The sequence below is a fragment of the Arachis ipaensis genome, chromosome B07, assembly GCF_000816755.2.
Source record: "Arachis ipaensis cultivar K30076 chromosome B07, Araip1.1, whole genome shotgun sequence".
NCBI lineage: Eukaryota > Viridiplantae > Streptophyta > Magnoliopsida > Fabales > Fabaceae > Arachis > Arachis ipaensis.
The window spans coordinates 119,268,044-119,277,869 of NC_029791.2; the positions used below are offsets into that span (position 1 = coordinate 119,268,044).

Below are 9,826 nucleotides of genomic sequence, written 5' to 3' on the forward strand. Positions count from 1 at the left end.
AATTATATTTTATATTCAGGTTATAAACAGTATTTATTAAAAAAATTGATACTGAATTAAAGAGAAGATGATGATGATGATTGGATCAAGAAAAACATGCAAATAGGAGTTTGGGTACCACCTTAACGAGTAACGACGACGGCCTTGATTATTATATATCTGAAAATAATAATAACGTGCGAAAATAACTAAACTCTTTAGTTTGCGTTATTATTGTTAATCATATATAGCTGCTGGTCAAGAAGCAGATACCATTATTGAACCTTTTTCTGCTTATTAAAGTTTCTTGTTGCTTTAAGTCCTCATGAGTATGGCAGGGAAAGGATTCGGTATGTAGTTCACTCTAAAGAAACTAAGAAAGTATTAAACTATTCTTTTACATTAGTCTATGACAATAATAAAGAAGTTTTATAGTCTACAAATTCAGCCCAATAGAATACATAAATTCAGTTATAATTTTAGTCTTTATTATTTTATCTTATCTTATCTTTAGTTGTTCTTATCTTATTTTTATTTGTTTTTATTTTTCTTAGGTCAATGCTTGATATATATTTAGTTTTACCTTTGTAATACAATTCAATTCAATCAATCAAAAAATACAAAATATAATATTCTTTCTCTCTTCTTTTCTTATTTTTTCACAATTTTATCAAAAAAGGTTATTTATGTTTCCTTAATAAGTAATTACACTTTGTCTTCACTGTCTTCATGAAATGGTCAACAACAAAGATCTTTGTGTGGTTCACATTTCTTTACTCGATCAAGTTGAGAATATTTTTACTAAATTTTTATCTGCACTTATCTTTACAAATTTAGAGACAAATTTAAAGTGGTTATTAATCCCACTACTAAGTTTAAGGGAGTGTAAAGAAAAATAACAAAATTAGTTATTATAATATCTTCACATATAAAAAGTTAGTTAAGAATCTGTTATATAGTGTAATTAAGAATCACTTTTCAATGCTATTTATTTTCTAATTTTCATTTCTGTCACTACTAACTTTTTCTCTTTTATTTTGTTCTTGTTCGTAGTTCAGACTAACTTCATCTTCTCATTGCTTGAGATGCTCATTGATTTTTAATTTGCTCTAAGTTAGAATTTTTTCATGATATCTACTTCATTATTTGTGATATTTCATTATTTGTGAGGCATTTTTTAATTTCTACAATCTTTCTCTTAGCTTATGTGGATAACACTGTAGTTACCGACAATAACAAAAGTACAAAACTGAAATTGACATTCTTATTTCTGAATTAAATATTTTTTTTTTCTAAAAAACCTTGAAAAGTTAAGCTATTTTCTTAGATTAGAATTCAATTATCTAAATGATGACGGTCTATTGGTAACATAACACAAATAGCGTCAGTAGAAATAGCACAGAAGCTGAATATAGATCCATGGCAGTAATGTAATTAGAGTTAATTTCTATTCAGAGTTTGCTTAAGTAACTAAAGATTCATCAACTTATAACACTTACAATTTATTGTGATAATCAAATTGCTTATTTTCTAGCTGCTAATCTAATCCTACATACAAGATGCAAGCATATGGAGATTGATCTTCATTGTCTTTAAGAAATAGTCAATTACAAGGATCTCTATGTGGTTCACATCCCTTCACTGATCAAGTTGAGAATATTTTTACTAAACCTTTATCTGCACTCTTCTTTCACAAATTCAGGGACAAACTTAAAATGATTGTTAATCTCACTGCTAAGTTTGAGAGGGGAGGGAATTGTAAAGGAGAGTAATATAATTAGTTATTAGAATATCTCCACATATAGAAAGTTAGTTAAGAATCTGTTATGGTGTAAGTAATTTTTCATTCTGTTGTTTCTATTTTGCTTTTTCCTCTCTTTATTGTTGAGATCCTCTTATATAAATGCTTGTATCTCATGTGTGTAAAGTATAACTAAGTCATTTTTATATTGTATCATTCGTATAATTGGAATACACACGAATCTTTTTTTTACTGTTCTCTTTTACTTTTCTAACATGGTATTAGAGTCATAGTATCCTCTTTGAAGAGGATATGTTATTTTTTTTTTTCTGGTGAAATCACCGTAACTTTTTTACACTTTTTTTTATGCCATTTTTCTTTATCTTTTGTCATTTTTTTTATACTTTTTCACCTCACCGATTAGTCTATCTTCTCCGTCTTGTGTCTTTTCGAGTGATTGTCATTCGCTGTTTACTTATTCCCATGGAAAAACTATATATTTTTCATTACCTTCCGACAGTTCGTCATCCTTTGGCATTTTACCATCTCTTCACACAGTTTACCACTTTTCACTACTAGAAAATTAGTTATTACAGACGGATATTTCCGACGGATTTTATCCCACTGAAATACAGACGGAATTTCAGAGGGATTTTTTTGTCAAAAAACAAAAAAAATAGATTAGCATAAATTACAGACGGAAAAGAGAATCCGTCTATAATTCCGTCGGAAAAATTAATTTTTTTTTCCGTAGAATGGTTACAGACGGATTTTCCGTCTGTAATTAGATAGACAAAACGCGCGTTTTATTTAATTATTACAGACGAAAAATCCGTCTGTAATTTAAATGAAATCCGTCGGAAATATTGAAAACCCTAACTCCACTCACTCGCCATTCACACCTAGTTTTCGAACGCTGTAGAAGGCTCATCCCTCCAACTCCCAGGTTCCCGAAACTCCCAGGTTCATTTCACTTTTTCACGTTTTCCTTGCTCCCTGCCTTCTCTCTCCGTTGAAGATGTGACGTCCTCCGCTGTCACCGCCGCCGCGGCTCGCGTCGCACGAGCTCCCTCCGTCGCCCTCATCGCGTTTGCTCCCTTCGTTGCCATCGTCGTACGACCTCTCTCCGCCGTGCTCTTGTCTTACGAGCTCCTTCCGCGCCGCTCTCGTCGCTGCTTCTTCTCTCCTCGCTGGAGGTTTGTCATCATCTCTTCTCGTCGCCGTTAGTTCAGGTAGGCCTCCGCCTCCTTCTCGTCCATATCCCTAACCCCTTCCATTGTGATTCTATTCTGATTTCATTATCCCTAGCCCTAGCCCTGTCCCTTCCCTGTTGCTGCTGCTAATTTCACAGAAAAATAAAAATAATACTAATTAACTTCATTCATTTTTTAATTTGTTGAGATATCGAGATCTGTTCTTAATTAACTTAAAATTACTGATAAGTTTCTACAAATTTGTTGAGATATTGAGATATTGAGATCTGCAATAGTTGGTGCTGTCCGCTCTAGCTACTTACATGCGCTGTTTGATGTCTTTGCAGAAGTAAACTTTCTGCAGAAAGTTCCGGCTATTGTTCATGGAAACTTGAAGCTCTCCGAGAGGTAATTCTTGATAAGGAACCATGCTTTTTAACCCTCCTTTCTTATTTGATTCTACACTTAAATGTCAAAGGAACAGAAATTGAACAAGTCCTTTCAGGAGGAGCTTAAAATATTAAAGCTGGATAGAGACAAAGTGAGTTTATATTATATATATTTCGTCATTGTAACTGAAGCATTCTTTTGCTCACCGTGAGATAAAAAGAATCATTCTGTTTGTAGTTATACTATGGGGAGGTCATAATTTAAAAGACTTATATTTTTTAGTTGTGAATTTGTGATATTTACCTCTAAAATGCACTCTACTATAACCCATTCTTCTCATTATTGTTAGATGGAAAAGAATGAAATTGAGGCTGCTCTTGAAACAAGCAGGAAGTCTTTAGCGGCTAATGTCCTTTCCAGTGCTTCTCAGGTACAGGTCAAGCATTCAAGGGATATCAGTTATGTTAACAATATAATGGCTTTTTGATAATGTAAATAATTACTTTTTGGAATGCCGGCATTGGCTTTTTATAACAGATGTCAGATCCTTCCAAAAGTTTTCCAGAAAAGGAAGAAATCGTAAGTTCCATACAAAAGCTAAATAAAGATTTGATGGATACACAGTCGAAAAATCAGAAAAAATGGACAAAGACATCAAAATTATTGAAGATCTAAGGCAAAGCAATGATTACTTAAGGGCTCAAGTATCCTTGGTTGCTGAGAAATCATAGAAAATTGAATTCTCGCTTTTCACTACTTGCTTTCGAATTTCTTGTATCTTCTGCATAAAATGGTTAAGTAGTTTCCACTTTCATAACATCGTTCTTAATAATGTTTTTCTCTTCCAGATGGAGCTAGCAAGAAAAGTTTTTACGGACGGAAGGGATGTTGATTTAGAAGGTTGGTCTAACATTTTGTTGCTAGAGCTGATATCTTAGTATTAGTCATTACATGATACTATTTTAGTTTAATATAATACATTAAAAATCTGACTTTTAAGAACCGCAAAATGCTGATGTCGATAATTTTGTTCATAGATCAAGTCATTTCAGATCAATTCCAGATTGGCTACAATTCTTCCAGATCAAGTCATTTCAGATCAATTCCATATTGTCGATATTTTAGTTTCATGTGTGTTTCCATCACAGGCCTTAAAACTTGCATGCCAAGTGGATATTCATACATTGAAGGAATTGAACATTTGCTTCTTTCCTTAAAGCAAAACAACTATGAGATGCATGCTTTTACAAACTACCCCATATGGTAAGACAATTGTTCTTATTATGATTTTGGTTTTTTGGCTCCCCACAGTCTTCTTCAGAATGTCTTGTATTGTAGGTACCAACTGATTGAAGACAAGTTAGAACTATCAAAATATTTATCTTGGACATTTTGTTCGTGTACATATGGTATAGCACAACTTGTTTTGATTTGATTAATGTGGGATGAAGCATAAATTCACAACTTGCTTTGATTTTATAATGTGTTTCAGGAAAGAGGAAGCCTAATACTGAGTTCTTTATGGAAGCTTTGGAACATCTTAAAGTTGATCCAGCAAATTGTATATTTGTAGATGACAGGTTTCTTCTCTTTCTCTTTATATACTGTACACTATTCGGTTATTGTCATCTATATGAGAATGAGTATTTAACTTTCTTTAGTTCTCATCCTTTTCGTGTGAATGAATGACTATTTACCTCTGTATTGAGGAATGTATCAAGGGAAAATGAGTTAAGATAGAATATTAAAAGGTTCCTTTTTTTTTCTCCTTCTGTTTTATGACCTTCTTTTCAGCTTAAATATTAATGGAAAATAAAATTAACTTTGTCTATGACCTACTTGGCTGAGGAGTGAGGAGCAGATACTCCGGGATGATATCAGCTTTTCAGGAGAATAAGGAACATGATTTATTTCCTTTTTTCTTTTCGAAGGTGTTTTTCTTTTTGGTATATATACTGCAAATGAATTTGATTTTCACTTCTTGGGTCTGTTTGGTTTTTGCTTTTATTTTCTGTTTAGTATAAGAGGTATGCATTTCATGCAAAGATTGCAAATGCTGATTAGTTTTGTTGGCTTATATGATTTGGCAGGTCTCAGGACAAACCTCTGGTTGTAATGCAATTTTTGTATTGACCAGAGCTTGCTTCTCTTGCCATAAGTGTAATGCAGTTTCCTTTGATTATTGTTATGGTTAATAATTCTATAATTTTGCAATTCCTTAAAATAGTAAACAACTGTGTAATGCCAATGTCTTTTATTGTGGAAATTTGCTTGTGCTTTTTCTAAAACAATATTGTTACTACCTCGGAAATAAAATAATATCCAAGTTTCACTCCATGGCTTGGCAATTGGTCATTTTATTTCATATTGTAGAGAGGCTGGTATGACTAAGGAACGCATTGAAAAACTATTGAAAGCTGGAGCCAATGTTGTTCTGACTACTATGGATGGTGTTTGATATGAGTCATATGACTCTCCTACAGAATTTGTTAGATTATCCTCATATGCTAGATTATCCAAATCTTTGAGCACCAAGGAAAGTAGATTTTTCCCTTCTTGAAGTCCTCCAAAGTAATGTGTTGTGGGACTGTATAATGTATGTTAATATTTCCCAAAATGTCAATCAATCAGTTTTGTTTTGTGCCTTTTGTTTTTAAGAGTTCTGCAAACTTCTTTTGTATACTGGTGCAAGTTACGGAAAAAATAGCTATTGAAATTTTCAGGTTCAGCTGATAGAACAGTGAAATTCTGGGATTTAGAAACCTTTGAATTGATTGGTTCTGCCAGGGGCGAGGTACTTAAATGTACTTAATCTTAAGTTTCTATTCAAAAGGAAACAATTATGTCCATTTATGTCTTAATTTGTGCCTCTCTCTGTCTCTCTCTGTCATAAATATAAATGTCATTGCTTTAAAGTTATGTTGCTTCTCTGAAACATATTATATTACTTTAAATTAGGCTACAGGGGTGCGCTCAATAGCATTTCATCCTGATGGAAGAACCCTATTTACTGGGCATGAGGATGGTTTGAAGGTAAGAGATTGAAAGAGATAATATAATGAAGAACTTGGACAAGGATAAAAGAGTCATGTATAATGCCGATATGATATGTTGCAGGTGTGTTCATGATATGTTGCAGGTGTATTCATGGGAGCCTGATATGATATGAAGAACTTGGACAAGGATAAAAGATTTTTTATTTTTTATTTTATTTTCCCCCTACATTGCATTGCATGCACTATGCTTTATCTCTCTTTAACTATATTATTATGTGTTAATTTCAACGTGTCAGCTTATTAAACCATACGGTGATGGTTCCGGCTTGGATGCCAAGACAAGTGAAGGCATGGAGCACAAACTTAATCTTAAGGAAAATAAACAAGAGAAAGTAGAGGTTGATGTGGGGCCAACTACCAGATTCCGCAGTGTGTCCCCTGATGAGTCAAAAGAGATAAAGAATATATATATTGACTGTAAGCCGCTGACCTTTGATCTTCTCTTATTTGGTCTTCGAGTACTGCAACACTGTTAATCATTCGCAGTGTGTTTCTGAAACTGCCAAATTTTATACATTTCAAGATTTTTCAGAAGTGTCAAGTGATAACTCTTGTCAAGTGATCCTTTTATAACTGTAAGCTATGTAGTGGTTTGTGTCTGTGAAGGATGTCTGTAGTGACTCAAGGCTAGAAACTTAACTTCTACATGCATTTATGTGCATCTAATGAATGATATTTTCTTACATATGAAGCTTCTGGAGGGAAACCGATTACATTACAGGGAAACAATAGCAGGACTACTTGAAGGATGTTTCTGTGCGGCATAGTGAAATAAAAGCACCTAAAGTTCGAGATTCTTTATCTTGGGGGAAGCGAAAAAGTCAACATTCTGCTGAGGGAGCTGCACTCATTTCTGCAGCAGCATCTAGCCTAAATAAATTTTCTAATGATGGAAGCTTTATGCGTGAATTTGTTAGCAACAAAAGGTTTTTTAATTGTGAGTAATCACTAAGCCTCACAAGTTCCACTGCATTAGAGCTCAAGCTTCAGGTGATTCAGATAGAACTGTTAGATATATAATATGGTTTGTGTTGATGATTACTAATATGAATGTTAATGTTTATACTCTATACAAGGTTCAACAAAAATTGAGGGGATTTCTGAGAAAACAGATTCCAAGGATGATAACTTAGTATTTGTTGCTGGTGCTACTGGTAGAGTTGGTTCAAGAACTGTTAGGTACATTTGTTAGTACTCTTCAATTCACTTGTTCTTTAAGAAGAAACTTCTTTTCTTTAAAATGATGACTAGTGATAGTTTCATTTCAGAGAGCTTATAAAACATGGATTTAAAGTAAGAGCTGGAGTGAGGAGTGCTGAGAGAGCTGGTCCACTAATCAAGGTACAGGTTCTATCTTATGAACAAGATTTGGTATCCATTAGTGCTTGATATGAAAAGGATGTGCATTAAGATATAGAACATATGCAGAGTGTTGAGCAAATGAAGCTTGATGATGGAACAAGTGGAGGGAAGAGTACTGGTTACTTCATTGGGAACAAATAAATTTGGTTTACCTGCAGCTATTCTCAAGTGAGCATTAATGAAATTCTTTCTGATATTATCATATTTTAACAAGAAGTTCAAACTCATAACCTAACAGTATCAACAGAAGACACTTTATTTGGGGGTCAAGTATCAAACCTTCAGGTGCTTAACATGTAAACTTTTGTGCTGATTTCCAATTTTGTAAAACTAGTCCTATGAATGACAGAGCAAAAGTAACAAATTCTGTTTCATGGTAGGTGGCAGAACTTATGGCAGTCATGGCCAAGAAACCTGATCTTGCATATTGTAAAATAGTGGAGGTAGTAGCAGAGACAATTGCGCCGCTGACTCCCAGGGAGGAGCTTCTTGCAAAGATATCATCTCAAAGACCTTACATTTCTTCACCAAAGGTATGTCCTTTCTTACATTACAAGTTATGACAAAGAAAAATTTACCTCACTGCTATAACTAAGCTCTAATTTATGATTCATTGTTTATTGTGATTATGCAGAAACCGGATGCTACAGCCATCAGTGATCCGGCTCCCTCGGAACCTGCCATTGCCACAACCACTGAGAAGGAAACTGCACAACCAAAACCGGTTGCGAAAGAGTCACTTTCGCCCTTTTCCAATTGCATTAAGAGATATAAAGCAACACCACATTACTCTAGTTGATTGGCTTGTAGAGATTTGCATAATGTAATTTTTCTCGTATAATACAATGTTATGAATTATAGCTGATAAATTTAGTACGGTTGGACAATACACTTAGGATTATAATTGATGTATCAATACACTTCGTTTATGTTTTAATAATACGATGAATTTATGTATTTTTTGAAGTATTATAAATATTCAAATACAAATTAGATAAAAATTTGTATTAAATTTATATTTATTTTGTATGAAAACAAGTTTATTTTGTAATTGGAAAAATAAAAAAAAATTTATTTTACCTTACCGACAGATTTACAGACGGATTTTCTGTCTGTAATCAAAGTGAGATGATTTTCTAAGATTCAAATTACAGACGAAAAATCTGTCGGAAAATTTGTCTGTAATTACAGACGGAAAATCCGTCGGAAAATCTGTCTGTAATTACAGACAGAAAATCCGTCTGAAAATCCGCCTGTAATTACAGACGAAAAATCTGTCTGAAAATCCGCCTGTAATTATAGACGGAAAATCCGTCTGTAAGTTTGTCGCCTTCAGGAAATGGAGGAAAAATTTACAGAGGGAAAATCCGTCGGTAACTAGTAAAAATCCGTCGGTAATTTCGTCGGTAACCAAAAATCCGTCTGTAATAAAGACTAAATCCGTCTGTAAATCTGTCTGTATTAATCAATTTTCTAGTTGTGTTTCGGCAGTTTCCGAGCAATTCGCCATCTTTTCGACAGTTTTGTCTACACTTTCTTGCAACAGTTTCGTCTGCGCTTTCTTTGCGGCAGTTCCGTCTGCGCTTTTTTTGCGACAGTTCCGTCTGCGTTTCCTTTCGACAGTTCTTTTGCACCTATTCTATCAGTTTATCTAATTTTTTTATTTCATTATTTTAAATAAATTTCAAACTCAAGTTGTTATTTGAGTTTGAGAAAAATTTTAGAATATATCAAGATCAATTAACATTCATTAGAATTATTTAACATATCTAAATATTTATTATAAAATATTACATCTTTATTATTTCGATTCTCTTAATATTTATAAATACTTTTTTATATTGCTTACCTTTCTAACACAAGGGAACTTTTGTAATTTGGAAAAAATTGACGTGGGTATAAAACATAATTATTAATAGAAGGGGCACCAGTAGCCTCCTTTAAAAAAGTTCACAGAATCCTTTTGCCAACAAACATCTCCAATAGAATTATAAAAGACTCTCTCTCTCTCTCTTATTATTTTTTCCTGCTAATGGAAGAACCATCTCATTAATCAACCTCATTAATCAACCTGATTTGCAATCAATTATATGCTTTGATCGCTC

At 33.3% G+C, this 9,826-nt stretch overlaps 2 protein-coding genes across 14 annotated transcripts; both read left to right on the forward strand.

Annotated features, from left to right (window-relative positions):
• On the forward strand, nt 2,659–5,179 carry LOC107607827 (flavin mononucleotide hydrolase 1, chloroplatic-like). 3 transcript variants are annotated; one of them, XM_021106383.1, is made up of 7 exons: nt 2,659–2,952; nt 3,261–3,321; nt 3,653–3,733; nt 3,841–4,203; nt 4,452–4,566; nt 4,642–4,712; nt 4,796–5,179. In XM_021106383.1, exons 4-7 carry the CDS (start codon nt 4,152–4,154, stop codon nt 4,990–4,992), a joined length of 435 nt encoding a protein of 144 aa, XP_020962042.1. In that variant the 5' UTR covers nt 2,659–2,952; nt 3,261–3,321; nt 3,653–3,733; nt 3,841–4,151; the 3' UTR covers nt 4,993–5,179. The 3 variants fall into 3 exon arrangements, 2 of the variants coding, with proteins under 2 accessions (XP_020962042.1, XP_020962041.1); XM_021106382.1 differs by having other exon boundaries at nt 2,662–2,952; nt 4,341–4,566; XR_002350513.1 differs by lacking the exons at nt 4,642–4,712; nt 4,796–5,179 and having other exon boundaries at nt 2,668–2,952; nt 4,341–4,635.
• On the forward strand, nt 5,779–8,581 carry LOC107606071 (protein TIC 62, chloroplastic-like). Of its 11 annotated transcripts, none has more exons than XR_001612602.2 (11): nt 5,782–5,899; nt 6,027–6,097; nt 6,262–6,336; nt 6,421–6,776; nt 7,322–7,349; nt 7,436–7,538; nt 7,628–7,700; nt 7,788–7,889; nt 7,969–8,006; nt 8,102–8,254; nt 8,356–8,581. XR_001612602.2 is itself a non-coding variant. In XM_021106384.1 (2 exons), exons 1-2 carry the CDS (start codon nt 8,114–8,116, stop codon nt 8,518–8,520), a joined length of 306 nt encoding a protein of 101 aa, XP_020962043.1. In that variant the 5' UTR covers nt 8,102–8,113; the 3' UTR covers nt 8,521–8,581. The 11 variants fall into 11 exon arrangements, 1 of the variants encoding a protein (XP_020962043.1); XR_002350514.1 differs by having other exon boundaries at nt 7,336–7,349; XR_001612603.2 differs by having other exon boundaries at nt 7,336–7,349; nt 7,972–8,006.

What these genes read in the sequence shown, in the direction of transcription:
- LOC107607827 (XM_021106382.1), top strand. Translation starts at nt 4,152, where the DNA reads ATGGAGCTAGCAAGAAAAGTTTTTACGGACGGAAGGGATGTTGATTTA. An exon ending in AAGGGATGTTGATTTAGAAG is followed by an intron (nt 4,204 to 4,340) that starts GTTGGTCTAACA and finishes TTTTGTTCATAG; the next exon opens with ATCAAGTCATTTCAGATCAA. An exon ending in ATTTTGTTCGTGTACATATG is followed by an intron (nt 4,713 to 4,795) that starts GTATAGCACAAC and finishes AATGTGTTTCAG; the next exon opens with GAAAGAGGAAGCCTAATACT.
- LOC107606071 (XM_021106384.1), top strand. Translation starts at nt 8,114, where the DNA reads ATGGCAGTCATGGCCAAGAAACCTGATCTTGCATATTGTAAAATAGTG. An exon ending in CTTACATTTCTTCACCAAAG is followed by an intron (nt 8,255 to 8,355) that starts GTATGTCCTTTC and finishes GTGATTATGCAG; the next exon opens with AAACCGGATGCTACAGCCAT.